This window comes from Camponotus vicinus, unplaced genomic scaffold (assembly GCF_025532165.1).
Source record: "Camponotus vicinus isolate PSW18456_S1 unplaced genomic scaffold, iyCamVici1.0 SCAF_1, whole genome shotgun sequence".
Lineage (NCBI taxonomy): Eukaryota > Metazoa > Arthropoda > Insecta > Hymenoptera > Formicidae > Camponotus > Camponotus vicinus.
In genome coordinates, this window is record NW_028141945.1 from 39,128,240 (window position 1) to 39,147,619 (window position 19,380).

At 31.9% G+C, this 19,380-nt stretch overlaps 2 protein-coding genes across 13 annotated transcripts in view; one reads left to right on the plus strand and one right to left on the minus strand.

Annotated features, from left to right (window-relative positions):
* The window catches only part of Sick (sickie), a 163,995-nt gene that overhangs the window by 34,311 nt on the left and 110,304 nt on the right, over positions 1-19,380 (minus strand). For 6 of the 7 annotated variants that reach the window (XM_083091298.1, XM_083091271.1, XM_083091289.1 and 3 more), the window contains 7 exons: positions 18,735-19,108; positions 10,710-11,031; positions 2,638-3,000; positions 2,032-2,259; positions 1,103-1,520; positions 778-919; positions 219-245 (listed from right to left, as the gene is read on the minus strand). In XM_083091298.1, coding sequence (XP_082947424.1) covers positions 219-245; positions 778-919; positions 1,103-1,520; positions 2,032-2,259; positions 2,638-3,000; positions 10,710-11,031; positions 18,735-19,108 — 1,874 coding nt within the window. The remainder of the gene's footprint in view (positions 1-218; positions 246-777; positions 920-1,102; positions 1,521-2,031; positions 2,260-2,637; positions 3,001-10,709; positions 11,032-18,734; positions 19,109-19,380) is intronic. The other variant, XM_083091278.1, reaches the window with a different exon arrangement.
* LOC145966906 (uncharacterized) overlaps positions 14,809-19,380 on the plus strand; it is a 41,539-nt gene continuing 36,967 nt past the window's right edge. For 5 of the 6 annotated variants that reach the window (XR_014437241.1, XM_083091366.1, XM_083091358.1 and 2 more), the window contains exons 1-3: positions 14,809-14,909; positions 15,462-15,711; positions 18,756-19,142. Coding sequence is in view for 5 of the 6 variants with exons in the window: in XM_083091366.1 (XP_082947492.1) it covers positions 14,846-14,909; positions 15,462-15,711; positions 18,756-18,765 (324 nt within the window). In the remaining variant the exon portion in view is untranslated. Of the gene's footprint in view, positions 14,910-15,461; positions 15,712-16,269; positions 16,701-18,755; positions 19,143-19,380 lie in introns of those variants that run through there. The other variant, XM_083091339.1, reaches the window with a different exon arrangement.

Sequence of the window (19,380 nt, forward strand, 5' to 3'; positions counted from 1 at the left end):
TGAATACTCTATTTCTAGATTCTAAGATTGTTAATAATATATGCTGCGAAAAATTTTCGAATCCAAAAATTCGATCGAAATTAGGTTTTGAAGAAAACTCTCCGCGAGTGCGAGTGAGAGCGATTCTCGAGTGCGTATATATGTGTTACGACTCTGTTCATATCTTTTGATACTTATGCGTGAAAAACAGGATCGCCGAGTGTGTACTATCGCACTACCTTGGAAATGTCCTGTCCCGTAGGTGGCTAGAACGGTTAATCAAATTGTCCTGCGTTATTTCACGATTGAATTTATTAATTAAAGAGTAAGTGAATGAAGAGAGCCGGAAAAAGAGAAAGAATTATAGTTGTCGCTAAGAACTGATCGAATGCTAAAGTCGCATCTTCTAAGCATGCTATAATATTATGTATATCGCAATAAGATTATAATCAGCCCTCACGATGATTAATATTTAAGTTAAATATTCAAAATAAAAATTAAAAATCATGTTTCTAATTTTATATATATCTATGTATATCAATTTTTATCAAAACTAAAAAAATATATTAATCTTATATTTAATGTATAATTAAAAATATTTTTATATTATGTTAATAAAGTATTTAGCTATCCAAAGATTGCAAAGTGTTTTTAAAGTGTTATGTATTATGGAATTTTTTAAAATGAATGCTATTATTAAAATAAAATATAATATAAAGAACTATTTAACCATTTTTTATTATTTAAGAATTAAGAATTGAAACGAAAATTAAAAAACAAGATGCTGAAAATTCTCACCTGATGGAGTTGCTCCTGTTTAATCTAGGCGGTGCCGGAGATCCCGTAGAGTCCCTTTGATGCATTAGGAGACGGGCATGTGTTAAGCTCGCGCGATGCGAACCTAATGATTCTACGCTGTCCGCCTCGCATAAGCCCATTCCTATTCAAGTTAAAAAAAAAATTATACGTTATAATTTTATAAAATAAGAACAAAAACTGTAAATAAAAAATTAAAATAAATTATGATAAAATGAAATAAATACAAAATAAATGTGTAAATTGACTGATAATTTGCATTATTTTTTCAATGTCTTAACAAGTTATAATATTTTAATCAAATTACCTTGAGATCGTCCGCTGGGCGTATAGGTGTTGCTATGTCTCATCCACGAAGTTGTATAGGGACTGTTGGGCGTGCCGTAGTAGCCCTGAAGATCAGGTGCTGCATAATTACTGCACGTATCGCTAAGACTACCGTCAGATGGTTTCAGTACTCGGGGTGAAAATGAAGTACTCGCCGGTCCGACGCCAGTTCCTCTCTCACGATGATGAGCGGATGCGAAGAGAGCGGTGAATTCTGGACTGCCTGGCTTTGGCAGACTCTGAGAACCCAACATGAGACGATCCCGGACTGATTGAGAGAGTTGACTGGCGCTGGGACCGGTGAGGCTATAACTTTTATAGTGGTGACCCTGGCTGGATCCTGAAGAGTTGGCCTGCAATTCCGTTGTGCATGTTTGCGTGCCGCCAGACACTTTAACCTACACCCAAGAGACAAACAATTCCAACTTAATATACCCGACTCTATTTGATTTAGTAGACATAAATTTGAGATAAACAAGATACAGCTGCTTCAAATTAAAACTCAAATATTTAGTCTGAAACATTTTGATATTTATTTTAACTTTTTATTTAGTCAAATATTAAAGGAACTCAAAGATTTTAAAATACTAAGAATCAAATACCTAATTGTAGAAATCTATAAATAAAAATTATGAATCTTGATTTTAGAATAAAGGAAAGAAGCCGTAATTTTTGAAGAATCTAGAGATATTGGATTTGACACTCACTCTGAATTTAATAATCTAGATTTTAAATTTTAAAAGGGTCAAAGAGATTTCAAAAAATGTAATCCTTAATTCTTCAATTTAATTTAAAGATTTTGAAATTTGTGACTATAATTTCTAGAAAAAATTCTAAGATTAATATTAATTCTAGATACACACTTATTAATTCTAGATACACAAAAATAATTAATAATTTTTACGCTACCTTGGTCCTTGGTACAGCGCTAACTTGAGCCGTCCTAGTGGCGTCCTTGTTGCCATTTTGAACGCCATTAGGACTCGGACTAGTGCCCGCACTGTGTCTTTTAACGTAGCCGAAACTTTGCGGTACCCCACGAACCTTGCTACTCCCGCTCGTCGACGTACCCGATGAAACTTTCTGTGGTTTCTCGCCATTCGCATATTCGGCCATGGCCTGTTTCCGATGCTTATCCTATATATTTCAACCATTTTATTTAAATTGTTAATATATTATAATAATATAAAAAAGCTATTTTTTATTTTAATTTAAATCATAAATTAATCTTATTAGCTTTATCTTTTCTACTCTCTAAAAATGAATCAGTGTATTATCACTATAATCAGTGCTGTACTTATAACTGCTTGTAATCAGTGAGTATTTACTGTTTTTCAGTGATAATACACTGATTCACTTTTAGAGAGTAAGATTATCAATTTCATTATTCAATTTTTAATATTAGATTAAGGCCAGACAGTTAATTTTAATATCTATCTGTTTATAACAATATAAAAAATATCGATATAAAGAAATCAAGAACTAAAAGTTTCAATATTTCTTGAAGTATCTCACCTGTGATCTTCTGGAGGGACTAGGACTGGGAGGTGCGCCCTCCTTGTCTCTCTCCCTTGCGGCACCCGCCTCGATGTATTTCTTCCATTGTTGGCTGTTGGAGCTGCTGCTGGTGGAACCGTTCGAACTCTGTTGCTGCTGCTGCTGTTGTTGTTGTTGCTGCTGCTGCTGATGCTTGAAAGCCGAGCTCTCGGTTTGCTGAGAGCTATCAGACTTTTTTACATGCGGATGGTGACCGCCGGGATGTCCACGTGAGCCCACCACGCGGTACACCAGATTATGACTGTTACCTTGCTGCGCCCCTTGGGGGGTGGCCGAACCTCCGCCACCCCCCACAATCACGCCCCCTCCGCCCGGCACCCTCTATTAAAAAATAATTTATATATGTTAATCTCTCTCTCTATCTCTCTCGCATATAAATTGTACATTTTAATATATATTCAAAAAAGTTATGCAAAATTATATTTCTTTAAAGTTAAATTGGAGAAAAAAAATAATATACATACACATATATCGCAAGATATTAAACAATAATTTATAATATAATAAAGCGATTCTAAAATTGCTTAAACTTATCTCTACTTATCAATTAGTTTTAGATATTTTATCGACATTTATTGTCAATAAATTATTAAAAACAGTGATTATCTAAAATGAGATCAATGTCACTGTCATCATCCGCGTAACCAGTTAAAGACATAATAAGAGAGGTATCGATCTCCAAGCTTGGCAGAAGTCAGAACCCTTGTGGCATGATTCAGAACATAGGCGTCACCGCAACGGGACTACAATAATTTTCGTTGTGCTATTTTCATCCTCTATTCATATTTTTTATTCATTTCTTATTTTTCGTTTAAATGCGATATTAATAGAATAATCACTAGAATAATGCGAACATTATTCGAAAAACAAATTGCACAATATGAAAATATAATAATGTCTCTAAAATCATTGATTGATTATTTATTTCTTTAAAAAAACTGTACAAATTTCTGAAAATAAGAAGAATAAGAAATCTGATAAAACTTTTGAAGACTGAAATGTTCATCAAAACGCAACGAAGGTGTATATCATTCTATCATCCTTCTATATGTAGAATCGTGAATGACTCACAGGGGTGGAAGTAGGAAGATTCTTTGGATTTTTATAGCGAAGAACGTAAATGTACACGCATAGAAAGACCATAAATTCGAGATAAAAGATTCGCGGATCAAATGCGTTTTTATATCAGTCTGTTTTTGCAAAAAAGCATATCATTCTTCATTCATTTTTTTCCATATAAAATTATTCTCTCTTTTTTATTTAAAAGAAATAATTAAAAATTTCAACTATCTTGTATCAGTAATGAAAATTTTACAAGCACTTGATTCATAAGGCGAATGATTTTAATTATACAATACTTATTTATATTTATATTTATTTTTTCTCGTACATCGATCCTTAATTTTGCCATTTTTCTGCTTTCTACATTTAATCTTTTCCAATCTCTGAATTTATTACATTTCTATATGTTATAATTTTATCTCTGACATTTTGTCATTTTCCCATTTTATCTTTTCTCTCTTTTATATATCATATTTTTATTTTCTACTTTTATCTATTTTTCTGGTTTCTAAATTTACCATCTTTTTCTGGTTTCTAAATTTATCATCTTTTTATTATCTATGTTTCATTTTATATATGTATTTTCTAATTCTACTTTGATTTTCCTATTACTTTCCGCGAATTTTTTTCTTCTATCATTGATATTTAATTCTTTTTATTCTCCGAATTTATAATTTTTTTATATCGAAGGCGGCACGTTACATGTTAGACGCAATCAACCTTGTCGACAGGAAATAGCAAACATTCGCATGCCTTTGAAGTACACGAACCGGGAGCAGAGAGTCCAAATAAACTGGGCGCACCTCTCTTCCGAGTAGATGGTTTTCCGAGACTCTTTCGCGGCACAGAGCCTGGGGTTTATTTTTTTGAAATCCTCGACATGAAAACAACCCATTTTTTACGATCGTAAAGCACGCAGCACAGCAAGGCGACGACGCCTCGAGTGTCGTCGACTAGAATGATATCGATTGGTCGTCTCGGACAATTTTCGAACAAAGGACGAGAATTTTTCTCTCTCAGCTTATGTTTTCCTTCTTAACATTATATCCAGTATAGAAAACCGCACATAAAAGTACTCCGTACATTATCTTAGATATTCTTTAGCTAATATTTAGAATTATTATTTTGTATAAAATTATGATATAGAAAAGTAAATTAAGGTTTTCTCAAGACCAACAAAGTTTGAACGATAATATTATTCTGCTGCTCATTTATTAATTGTTCCACTGATTTTAAATCAGAGAAATTACTCACCATGAATCTTCTCTTCTAATATAAATTTGCAATTCTGCTTATCTTTTGCACATGATAAACACCTTTCTCTATTTTACAATTTTATTTTATTTTATTGTCAATTATTTTATTCGCATTCTTTCTTTTCTCTATCCCTTTTTTATAACAATTTTTATTATTTTTACTCATGATTATATAAAATATTTTAGATGCAATACTATATTCTGTTTAATACTAAAGTATCTTTTAAAGGTTATTATGTAAATTGATTCAGACTGAAAATTCAAATGAAAAATGAAAAATTTAAAGTGAAAAATTAAAATTAACTAATTAACTAGAAAAAAATTAAAATTAAATAATTAACTAATTAATTGACTTTACATAAATCATTATTCGTGACTGCGATTGGAATAAATTAAAATCACAATTATGAAACACCTGAATCAGCTGAAGCTGATTGTACTGTAATAATCAATAATCCCTAAAGATCTATCACGCAGTCTTTTACATGAAAAAATTAAAGATGTCTTATCAACAGCAAGATTCGTTCTTATGGCAATTTCAAAAATTTTATCTCAACAATTTAAATATCTTATTAAATAATAAAAAAGTGATGTATTTTCTAATTAAAAAATTTAAAGGGTAAATTCATCATTACACACGATTCTCTATCATTGTTCACTGGATTACGTTTGACACATTAATCTACTAATAAACTTTTTATTTGAGATAGTTTAGACTTTTTTCTTTCACTTTATTTAATGATAGTTGTTTACTATCTTCACTCTGATGAGGATACACTCGATATTACTCCAGCAATTAAGATAATTTATGTTCACCGCGATTTTCACCCCGGAAAATATAAAGGGTAGTGCTTCATCACCCCCGTACCTTCGGCACGATTCCGAACGTAACGTACGAGGCGCCCGAATGTTAACCGCCGACTGTGAGGGTCGACGATCCATAGCTCACCGGCCCTCTCGCTCCCACTTCTTCGCACACACCGTGTAATATTACTAACGGGAAGTATACTCGCCCTCCCGAATACTGCAACCGTCCACTACAGGGTGCCGCAGGAGTAACGACTCGATTCAACTTGCGATAAGAGTACAAAGATTAACGTTGACTTTACATTCACATTTGAATTGCATTTTCTTGCTAACTGATATTTTAATTATTATAACTGAGAATTTTTTTATATATTATTATATTATTATTATATATTTTATGTATTATTTTTTATACATTTGGTAACATTTATAGAATGTTTTTGTTATTTTCATGAAAAACTTTACCCCTCAAAATTATGTGGACTTACTATTACTTATATTACTATTAAACATTAATTATAAAGTTGTCAAAAAACTGTCGTTTAAAAGTCAGAGTGGGATATTTTAATTTCATCCTAAAAGAGACATATTATGTTGACATGTTATATTTTAATTTCGAGTTAAAATTCTCTGCCCGCGTATGAAAATCTCATTAAATAATTTTATAAACCAAAAAAAGAGCTATCCTTTTTCATCCAAAAAGAATACAAAATATTATATTTTAATTAAAGTTACATTATGTCATAAAAATTACAGAATTTTTTTTACTTTAAAAGACGCAGTGTGTATGCGAGCTCGTTTGCCCTAAAGCACCATTTAATCGACTTGATTTACGTCCGAAAGGCTACAAAAGAGAAGCATTACCTTGGTCAGCGATAAGAAGACCATGTACGAGTCGAGTTTCCTACGTTCCCGTTCCCTTATCTCGAAGGGGTTCGAAAAGGGTTGTTACACCGGGAACCGATAGCTCTCGTTTAAGATGGGCCTTGCGCGACAGTGAGCGAGTCGATAGTTTAAGACCAGCAGATTAGAGAGAGAGGATTAGTCGGGAACGACATAAAAACATCTTTGAAGGAAAAAAATCGCCCTTCTTACTATAATCCTTTTACTATAATTCGATCGCATTATATGTATGATTATGGATTAAAAGAAATTTATATATCAACGTATCAATAATATTGTAGGTACGATGAATTAATAATAATTGTAAAAGATTTTTTTTATGATTAAAATTAAAGAAGTGTGTGAAAGAAATTAAACAGTACGATACTTGAAAGAAATAAATAAAATTATATGCAGGATATTTTTCGCAAACTTCTAAATTTTTATTTAAGAGAGATTTTCTGATCAATAGAAATAATTTTTCCTCAGTGAAAATGTTAAGGAAAGTCATTTTTTGCAAGCTTCCAATTTTTGCCATTATACATCTTTGTAACTGTTTTAAATTAAAATGTTATTTAAATAAAATTCATCTGAAATTAACTGAAGAAGTTGTGTTAATCTTTTAACTTCACAAAATTTAGTTTGCCAAAAATTCTTCTTATCCAATAAAGAAAGTTTATAATTCGAAAATTATTGATGCCTTAATATTTTTGCTGAAAAAAAATCATCTCTAAATTGGCCAAAAAATTCTTTAAGGGAAATTCGGAGGTTTAGTTATATCCTGTATATTATTATAGTATTTAAATTGAATAAAATTGAATATATATTATAATAAATTAAAGAAAATTAAAATTGAATTAAAATTAAAGAATACATATTATTATTAGTATTTAAATTGATTGTAGTTGTATAATGCGCGTATAATTAAATATAAAGAAGAATTTATACTTAAAATGGCTGTTATATTGAAATATTAAAATATGTAATTAAATTAATGTTTGCCTATTTCAAACTTTTAAAAAATAAAAAGGTCAGCTTAAATATATTTTATTTTCTATAATTTTGTACTGCGCAGTCATAAACATTTAATTAACAGCTATTATAGGGCTCGGTGATCGTCGAGATTGCAATTTAGTTGTGGTAAATGATCCATCAAAAGGAATCAAGGAGAATAGCGGACAGCAGCTATTATTTCATTATAATAATCGCCGTTAAAAAGGACGTTTATATCGATACGACTTTAAAGCTATTAAAATGGTCGATTTGTGGCCGAGCAGCAATGCTCGGATAATTAATGAGTTGGCTTTTAACGGAAGAAAAAGTTAACGTATGTAGTCTACTGGCTAGCTCTACTAAAAATTAATTTAACAAAAGTCGATTATTTCTGAAAAAATATAAGCGAAATTTTCTTCGAAAAGCTAAGTGAAGCTTAGGGAAAGGTTTACTTTGATATAAAGATGTAGTCTGATCTTTTCTCTTTTCTTTATAAAGTTATGACTAACTTTAACATAGCATATCTTCATACAATCAAAATAAGAAATAGAGTTAAGAAAAAATAATTTTTAATTCATCAAATTCTGATTTAAGTTTGAAAATATCACAAATGTTTTTGCAATATTGATGTTGTTTTTATTCAAAATGTTTTTTTTTTCATACGAGGGAAACAAGAGGAAACAAAAAAAGCAGAAATAGAAATAGCAGTATATTTAGTTATTATTTCATTTGACAGATATTGATTCTATTCAACAACGATTCTGAGATCCAAATGCATAATTATTTGCGATCCGATTAATTTTTTCCCATTCTCTTTCCCTCTTTAATTATATATGTATTTTTTAAATTTTAAAATTTTTTAAAATTTTTTACTTATATTTGGAAATGTGGTATTCTAATTTTTAAGTGTGCTTGAGAAGAGGACAGAAATAAAATAAGATTAACATTATACACGTTTATGTATATTTAACACTTCTAATCATTTTATTATTTTTCATAATAATTTCAAATATTTTAACAAAAATTATTTTAGGTTTAAATGCAACAACAGTTTGTTTCCCCTTAACAATATAAAATTAATTATATTATTTTAAAAGATTATAGTAAAGACATCTAATAATAAAAAAAAGAATTAAAAAATAATTAAAAAATATTAAAATTTAGCTTTCCCCGTTTTCGATTAGTTCTATCTCGAGAAATTGTTTAAAAAAAAATTTTTTGGAAATAGAAAAAGAACCTGATACAAGACTCAACATTTGTATATTCGAACGAGTCGTTGAAGGCAGGAGACTGAAAAGAAGAACAGAAGATAAAATGATAACAATAACAGACAAATATTAATGTGAGAAGCTTGGAAAGGTTATCGTCTTGGGTGGATTTGGAAAGAGGAATGGAATTTCCGTAAAGTGATTTGAACGACAGAAGCTTGTTTTTCCAGAAGCGATACGATTTAAGGGAACATTTTGAAAACATGAATAGATAGTTAGAAGATAATTTGAAAAAGGTCTGAAGATTTGAAGAAGAAAATATAAGTATCCGATGCGTCATGCTCTTGTGGATTCCACTTAGGAGAAATAGACTCTTAAATCTAAGCATATTAAAATGCATTCATATTACTTTAAATACGATATAAATATCTTTAAAGAAAAATTATTTAAATTATTCTTTTTTTTAATTGTACTCTTTGTGATACCTTTATAATTGTGCAGACTTTTATAATGATTGTGTACTCCTTTCGTTGTTAATTTTAGATCGTTAATTCAAGACCGTCAATTCTGGTTTTAAGAAAAAAAAGGAAGAAAATTGCGCGCGATAATATAAGAGCGGAGGAACGTAGAAATTTTTAAACACAGCACTCGCAACTCGCAAGCAAGAAAATCATTTTTTCAATGGGATGGGATACATAATACACGACAGCTGCGCGATGCAACAGCTGACGCGCACACATGCTCGATGCTTTGTGACTTGATTGTATAGGTTTATGAGACTATATTTGTGAATACATCGTCGCTCTTTGCCCTTCTACATTGATTTTAGTGTTAATTAAAAAGAAGATTGATCAACACTGTCGCACAAAATTGAATTCTGTTTCAAATAATCAAAGAAAAGAATAATGACTCATATTCAATAAAACTGGATAAAAATTTGATTTATTCCCAAAAATTATTCATTTAATTGAAAGATTTAAAGATGTTGGGAAATTTTTTTTTATAAATTTAGACTGCATTATATTAAAATAAATTGCGCCTCGCTAAAAAGAAGTTTGTCGTTCAATTCAAGAGAGAATTTTCCCATAATTTTTATTAAATGTATTAAATAATTCTGATTAGTACGTTTCCAGTGAAATTATCATTATACAATTAGGATTTCGAACCACGAGTATATATACTAATTATTGCACCAATGGTCTCTCTAATCTCTATAATCGGGAATATGCTCTCGGCGGCTGTCATTATTAGTCCATCTAACACTGTTACTGTTGAATCAATGAATATTGAATCATGTTTGTATAATAACCATAAATAGCAAATGCTGTTTCCAATAATATTTCACAGTCATTAAAATAAAAAAAAAAGTTTAAAAGAATAATATAATACGTGAAAATTCAATTACATCGAAACTACAAGCAGTATTTCGATTTTTCCGTGATCGCTTTAAAAAATAAATATTTGCTAAAAATATAATATTAAATGTAATAAATTAATTGAAAGATCAGAAAAGGGAAAAAAAATAAAAATAAAGCTAGATTAAAATATAATTTTAAAATAAGATTAAAAAATATTTATTGTAGACAGAGAAAGTTTCTTTTTCGAAAACTCTCAACCTTTGTCTTGCGGAAGAATGTATTAATATCTCGTTAATATTATTAGTGAGCAAACGACACAAGATGATAGCCGGGTACGATGGCTTGAATGCCTGAATTAAAAAGTACTACGAATAGATGCTATTTTTAAATATGCATTGAAGGTTCTCTCTCTCTTATTCATTCAAACAGCGCGTTATCGATTTCGAGTTCGCGGGTTCACTGACCTTGTGATGAGAGGGATGTCCCGTGTGATTGGCGGAGGTGTGATTTCCGGCGGGAATGGAGGCCAGCTCCTCAATTGTGAGCTCCGCCAAGGCGTCGTTCCCGCCGCTGCAGCCGCCTAGAAGACCGCCGGCGACGACGCCGCCGACGCCAACACCGACGCCGCCGACGACGCCGCCGCCGCCGCTACCGCTTCCCAGACTGACGCTCCCGATGCAACCGCCATCCGACCTCGCGACCCCCGACGGCCGACTCTTCTGCACCCGCCTCGAGGTCACCAGTTCCTTCACCTCCGACAGCTCTCGTCGCGAGCTGCCCACGTACCTGCGAATCAATCAGGTGTCGCTATTATTATCCAAAAAATAATTAATTTAATCGTACGATATAATCAAACTTGAATCGTTCCGGCTGCATTTTTACATTAAGAAGTGCATTTTTAATATGTGAAAATAAATACAATTCTTTGAAATATATGTAAATGGTTATTTAGAGTAGTGTGGTTTAATATTATTTAAAAAGGTAGTGCTTTTTTCCATTAATGCATAAATTTTGATCTCCTACTTCCTTCCTATCATATGATTATAAATTAATTATTTTCAGTCGCGTCATTGTAACATTTTATTATTAACTTGGAAGACAATACGGAAGATAGTATTTTTTTAATTATCATAACAATATAGTAATATACTTATCTAAAAGATTAACAATTTTAAAATTATAATATCTGAAAAAGTTGTATATAATGTAAAAATATTTTCGTTTAATAAAGAATTTGAATTTCCCAAACATTTGTTAGTTAATTGAAAATTTAAAAATTCATCTGTTGTTTTTTTAAAGAGGCAAAAAATTGATTAACGCAACTTTTATTCGTTCGTAAAAAAATACACGACGTAACGATCAGAAGCAATTTTTATTCGTACGTAAAAAAAACAAATACACGACGTAATGATCAAAAGCAAATACAATAGTTTTATTCTGTTGGGTTTATGGTATACAAAGTATATAAATATTTTTTTGAACGTATTGTTCGCATATATTGGCGTGGAGGTAATACATGTCCCTATGTAATTCATGGCGATAATAATTGTTATCCACCGATCGAGAGGAAATCTGTTGCTTTTATGCTACACGCAAAAATTGATCGTAATTTTAATATGTAGATATTTTTCATACATTTTATTTATATCAAGTTATCGCGACAAAAATATCGCGTTTTATATTTCATTTGTGCAAATGTATTTGAATGATTCCGCTTATTTGGATGTTATAAAAATTGTAAAATGTGAAGAGAAATAGATATAAACAAATTTTATTGAATTAAAGTTATTGAGAATTTTTAGTCAATATAATTAATTATATAAACATATCAATTATATCAATTTTTCAACAGCTTAATGGATCAGATAATGATTCATTTATTTTTAATTAATTTTCTATCATCTGTTAATTTAGATGAATATAATTTAAATATCATAAAAAACTCATTTTTTTCTTGAGAAAAGATTTAAATAATACATTAATGCATCAAAAAAAAAAATAATAAACACATTTATGACAAAGAATGCATAGGGCTTTATAGTAAGTTTTATAAATTAATTTTGCATGCACCTTTTTTAGTGGTGGTCGTTATTTTAACTGTCCTTACGGCGGATTAATGCGCCTCGTAAAAAAAAAGTTTATAACCCTGGTACCAACTACAAGAGGCTAAACTGACTCACGAGCTCGCGACATCTCGAGAAGAAAAAGAATCCAATAAAATTTCGGAGGCGAAAGAGCGGACACCATCGCGCGTCTAATTTACCTCAATTACCGAATCATTTTTAATTAATGATTGCTAAAAAAAATTCTTTGTCCCTCTCATTTCCTTTATATTGTGCTGTTGTACGTAATTAGATAATAAAATTATAATTCTAATTGTTTAAATTTACGTAACTAAATTTTTTTAAACATTTATTTTTATTTTTATTTCTAATAATTGTATTGCTCTGAAATAAATTTAATTAAAATATAATCGTATCTTATGCAAATCTCATATTTTATTCAAATTGCAATTAATAATTTTAAGTCTTGCACCAAATGAGTTTTGATTTTAAATGGATATCATTTTTAACATGTTAAAATTCATTAAAAGTGAAAAACAAAATGGGATTTTTTCTTTTTATATAACAGCAATCGAAAATATATTTTTCCTTTCACTGCATTAACTTTCAGATTGTTTTTCGTATCTTATGATTTATGAACTCATTGATCACTTTGCGCGGATTAAATATTTGCGGAAAGCTCGGCGTCGAATTGAACGGTAACTTTTAGCAGGTGCACGATAACTTTGTTCTCGCTAGAAACTTGAACAGCGAGTGGAAACTTCGAATGTCATTTCTTAAACTCATTACTCGCAAAACTTCTTGATTACAAGCACAATTAGCGTCGATAATTAAAAAGTTGTTACATAGCAGAAAACACGAAGAAAATCCGAGGAAAATCTCGCAAGAATCATCTGTAAATGTGAGAACAAAATTCTCGCTTTATTAGAACATCCTACACAATTGTGATATTAACATTATAGTAATATAGTGCTTTTTAGTTTAATTTATATAATTTGTCTGGGAAATTATTCTCTCTTTCTCTCCTCTCTCTGTTTCTCTCCTTTAAAAAAAAGATATAATTTTTTCTCCGATAAAAAAAAGATATAATTTTTTAAGGATTAAGTTAAATTCTTTATGTTCATTTAATTATGACTTAAATATTAACAAATTAAATTTTTCGGTATAAACTTCTAACAAATTTTAAAGAACTTGTCAAGCAACTCTGGGAAAGTATAACTTTTTGATATCGCAAACATGAACTTCATCAGGTTCTAATTTCGCATCAAATTTCGCAATAGCGATACTTACTGTGCATTGTGACAAGACTCAGAAAAGAAAAAGACAAAACAAGAAAAACGGAAAAACTATCTGAAAAAGCTTTTTTACAATTTTAGAGAATTATTGCAAAATTTGTGTTTAACAAATGATGAATTTTCTAAAAAATTCTTAACTAGTATCTCGTAAAAATTTGTGCTTGTTTCATCTGATTATTTTAAATTTAAAAAATTTGACAGTAGATTGGTTTTAAATTTAGGATTCACACAAATAATCTTGAATTATATCTTAATATTCGAAAAGAAGTGAAGAATTTCTTGAGCCTTACTTATTGCGATGTCAACGTGTCTCTGAATAAATTTATAATAAAATTTCTCTGGTAAAGATCTATTATTCTATTAATAATAGTATAATATTATTTATCTACATTATAAAAGTAAAATTCAAATTAAAAAAAGTTATAAGAAATTATATTTAAAATTATTATAATAAATAATATCAAGACAAAGGCAAAAATTGTTAAAAATTTTGATTGAATCTAGATTATTTGAAGATTCGAAAATATGTTTATGGTCATCGAGATTTTCTTTTTTGCCAGGTCTTTTGGATGCTAGTAAATATTTAAAAAGTCGCGGGCGATACATTCAAAGCTTTAAACATTAGGTCTACCAAGAAAAAGAACAGACTTTTACCAGACTTCCTCTTTCGAATTTTCCGCCATTTATATCCCGGTATTCATTAACCAATATTTAAACTAATGAACAAAAAGTTCCAGAGACAAATAGATAGACGAAATTACCGTTCAGGTCGGGCCGCCGCGCTTCTTCTAGCGGTTTCCAGACACCTTTCCTTGTCTTCCACCCTCACTTTATACTTGGGACACTATCACACCGAAAACCGGAGACAAGTTACCGATGAGCGAAGACTTGACCGAGGATAAAATCGGGCGGAAACAATCGCCGATCCGGAATAAACTTTGCCTCTTTTCGACGACGATGTCGAAGACGACGATGTCGAAGACGACGATGTCGAAGACGACGATGTCACTCCCCACCCTCGCTGGCACCCCTCGGCACCTACTCTCTTGCCTCGTCGTCGGAGAAAGCAACCCCCGGTCGCGATGCTCCCTCGAATCGTTCTATAATAACGCGCCGGCGCCGGCAGATCGCGCCACCGCGCGGCGACATCGAATCGATCGTCGTGACGTCACCGCCTTCACGCAAGCGTCGCGGCTGCCGCCGCCGCCATCTTTCTCTCTCCTACAGGATTTTCATCTAGAGATGAATGATCTTACATCCCGCAGAGTTCTTAATTATACGAATTTTTACGATGACGCAATAAAAGGTAAATGTTCAAGATGAGAACTGCTCTATAAAACATTTTGTAATATGCGTAAATTGATTTTTTATAAGAGCTAATTAGACCAATCCAGATTTTGCAAAAGGTACAACACACACATACATACATGCATATATATGTATAAGGATCATTAATAAATTATGAACTTCAGTTATTTTTGCTTTGAATTTTTTACATCATTTTTAAAAAGATTAATCAGAGATTAACCTTAATTAGAAGTTAATTTACCACACAAGATTTCACTTTAATTATTTGTAATTTCCTTTGCATAAATGTATTTTTTATTCTGCTACCAAGCATAAACAAAAAATATAGTATTCCATTTAATAAATTTCTAAAAAAAATACATATACATATATATATTTACACATGCATATATATTAAAAATTTTATAAATAATTGAATATTTTAGATAATTATTTTTAATATTTTATTTTAAATTGCTCTCCTATTCGAACATACTCCGAATACTCTCGACAATGAATATTCTACTTATATAACTTTTATATCACGCTATATTATATAATGTCTATCTAGTGCACGTGCCGAGCGGTCGCGCAACGAGATGCGCCAAAGAGATGCACGGCAGCATCCTCATCTCGTCAGAATGTACGAGGGCGAGGAAAAGAGATGTGCCGCGTGCGAATCCTATGGCCAGAGAGAGGAGGACAATGCTGAGAGGGACTGTTGTTGGAAAGGACAAAGGCGCTTATCTTTCTGCATACAGGATACATAATGCAGCTTCTCTCGCTACTCGGCGTGCGAATGGCCGCCTTTTTCTCGCGCGGTAAATTGATTTCTCACTGCGACCATATGTGTACATCGTATATGTGTTTTAATACATATATATCGTCCGTCTTAAATGTGGAAATGTGTTACTCCTGCTCCCCAAGGCATACACAACTGTAAGTGAGACCAATCATTAATAATTATGTGATCGACACAAGTGCGTCATATTCCGTTGTAATAAAAAATAATAAGGATGATGCGTTATTCAAAGGTTATTTCGGTTTAAAAATATATTTCTTTTAACATTAATTAAAAGATAAATACTAAAATAAAATAAGAAATAGACATTCAAAAAGTCAGAAATGAATATTTAAAAAATAGATTAAATAATTCTAATATTAATAAGTAATAAAAAAAGTCTCTTTTTTTCAGCTACACATTTGATATATGCCTGAGCATTATAATATCATCATATAATATTTATCATAAGAAAGATAGATATGCTACAAAAATACATATAAAGATGTCGAATACGGTTCTTCCAGATCATCGTGCGAATAATATATGTCAATGCGTTTATTTTTAAATATATTTAGACGGGCTCTTTTTCTTTTAGCGCCGAAGGAAGAATGCTTTCGCGGTAATCGTCGAAATATGCCGAGAGTCTTTGTTGCAAGTTCGACGGGGTTTCCCTTAACGCGATGGCGATGAGGGTCGTAAAAGGGTCTCTCGGCTAAGTATATTGAATTTCCGAAAAGAGCGCATCGGGTTTCAAGCGGATGATACGCGCGCGGCCTCGATTATGCCAAAGCAAGTTAGGCGAAGGGGTCCATGCCATGCCCTCCGGCACGTTTACGGAGCATGTTATGGCAAACAATATCCCATAAAGCGCGTGATACCACCCGAGAAGAGGTCTTTCTTAATCATCGGATAGGTTCTTGGAAGAGGAACCATTTTAATCGTATCATATACCGATAGTAGTATCATATACCGATGATTAAATCATACCGATAAGGAGAGAAAAAGCGAATCTTTTTTATTATAATTTTTAATTTAAAAAAAGTATGTTTTTAATTACATATAGATTTTAATAAATTTAATAAATTTAATTAATATAAGATTTTAATAAATATTAGATAACAGATCTCTTATCTAAATATCTTATCTAAAAATCTGATACATGAATCCGAATGATCCCAATTATCTAAAAATCAAGAATTAAGAAAAAGATATAAACAATAGATTAATAATGACTTAAATTTTAGTATTATATTTGTGTGTTTCGAATCTAACATATCAGGATGAAAGGCCTACATTTTTTACTTCTTTTTTCTCCTCTCCTTGTCATTTGATTTTATGCTGGAGATTCTATGAATTTTTATAAGAAACTCAACTTCATCGGTAATTTGATGAATGTTTATGGAAACAGTAAAATCATTTTCACGAATTAATCGAATGACTGGCCGCGCTTTAATTCGATCGCGGTAAAAGCAGTCTACACGCTGCTGAGTAATTGGACGCGTCTCCGGAAATAGCCTCGTGAATTTTGCATAATTAGAGATCGTAGTCAGACTATCCGGCAGAAGCGTCTTTCTCGCGAGCTTTGTATGATTCACTCGCCTAACACGCGTGCAAATGTCTGACTAGATTATCACAGGTGTGGGCTTTTTCATCATCGAATCAAATGTGATAAATTTCAGCATTTAGATAACTTAAAGGATACATATATTAAAGGAATTATAAACCTTATTATAAAGAAAAGAACTTTTTTATGCTTTTACATGTAAATTCGACTGGTAAATCCTGGATTTGTATCGCGGGCTCGATCGGAATATTACTCGTTGCATAATAAGTAGCGCAAAAAGCTCGCATCACACGAGAGATTAAGAATTCTAATACGATCGGTATAGAAAGGATATTTTTCGCGAGGATCACAAGCGTTTCGCCTTCGCGTTTCTCCAATGAATTTGGCTTGCTACTTGAAATGTTAATTTGAATATGCATAGGTCAGAGCTAATAATAAAGCTTTCTCTTTCCCTCCCTTCCTCCCTCTCTCTCTTTCTCGCTTTCAGTTGGTCGTGAGTACTTCGTTGTAAGAAGGGAGAGAGGCACAGACATGATGAAACGTAGTAAAGGAATCACGACGCGAATCCACTTTGTGTCAGACAATATCTAAACGTTGTCTAAAATAGAAAGCGTTATATATGCTAGATACATTCGAAAAACAAAAAACCGTGAATAATCCTTAGCCGCCTGATCGTTATCTGAGAATTGTATGAAGTAAAATCATCGAGTAACAAACTTGAAGAATTTTTTATATCAATATATCCCCCTTCTGATTTTTTATATTAAATATTGTGAAATTAGTAACATCTAGTGAAAGAAGTTTTTTCAAGCAAGTGGTGGGAATTGAAGCAAAAGCTTTCAATCTATTTCGCCGGTAATTTTAATATGGCGACTTATCAAAGGCTGCGAGATGCTTATAAGACTCCGCGGAAATGCTGCGGGTTTTTCATCGAAAAAACGCTCGCGACAGGCTTAGACTCGGAGCTTTCTTGATCAATACTCGGCGCGCGCTCAGCGTCGCCCACGCTGCGCTAATTTATCGCCGCTCTCTCGCGTGCGTGAGCATTGCGCCTTCGCACCTTTCTCTCATCCATATTTCTTTCGATAAAAAGTGATCAATCCGGCCGGCGATTCGGCAAAACTTTCGCGTCGCGAATCGCTCGCGTGGTCGACGTTGATATGCAAAGTCAAGCCGTAAAAAAGCTCCCCTCATTCCTTTCTCATGCCAATTCGATTTAAAGTTGATGTTCTTTTAAAGTTCATATAATAATCATTCGTCGCGACATTGATAGAAAATTAAAGCTAAAATGTCATTTTTAATGGATTATACTAGACTATGTGATTAATTATATCTTATTATTAAACATTTTTTAATTAATTAAAAATTGCAATTAAATTTACTACAAATGCAATTGATTCTTTGAATTTATAATTTATAGTATAGTGCGCTGAAAGTTGATTTCAAATATGAGCAATATTTAATTTAAAAAATTAAGAAATATTATAGGAACTTACCTGTCGTGTTCATGATTATAGGAAGGATTGAGCCTGCGTGCATACAAAGACGCGCCACCCTCGGACATATATCCGTCGCACAGATCCGACAGGGTTCTGCTGCCGACGTTCATGCCACCTCCACGCAACACCTCGCCGTCACTCAGATAACCGGAAGCGACGTCTACATCAGCGTAGTCGTGATGACCACTGACATGATGATGCGACGATGAGTGTAGAACGGTATATTGACGAGTCGTCGTGCGACTCGGAAGGGTCTGCAGGCCTCGAGCCCCGGGTGTATAACCGCGCAGAAGAGGCTGCATAGGTTTTACTGTCATCTCGGCCTCATCGTCCGCCAGAGTACCGCCGCATGTTGAGCTCTCTGACAGCACCTTGACAGAAAAATAAAAATAATACGGATAGCAGGTATGATGAACAGTTTATGATAATAGATAATAGATACTTGATATGTAGATTTACATCTTTTTTAATTTATATGGAAAAAAACTTATATTTTGCAAAAAAATAGTAAAAAGAGTACAGAGAAGTAAAGAAAATTTTAGAATTATTAAGAAAATATTTTATAAAATCTCTAAAAAAATTACGATCTATATGATACGAGAAAGTAAGATTTTGAAAATTAAGATTCCATATTATTAATTAT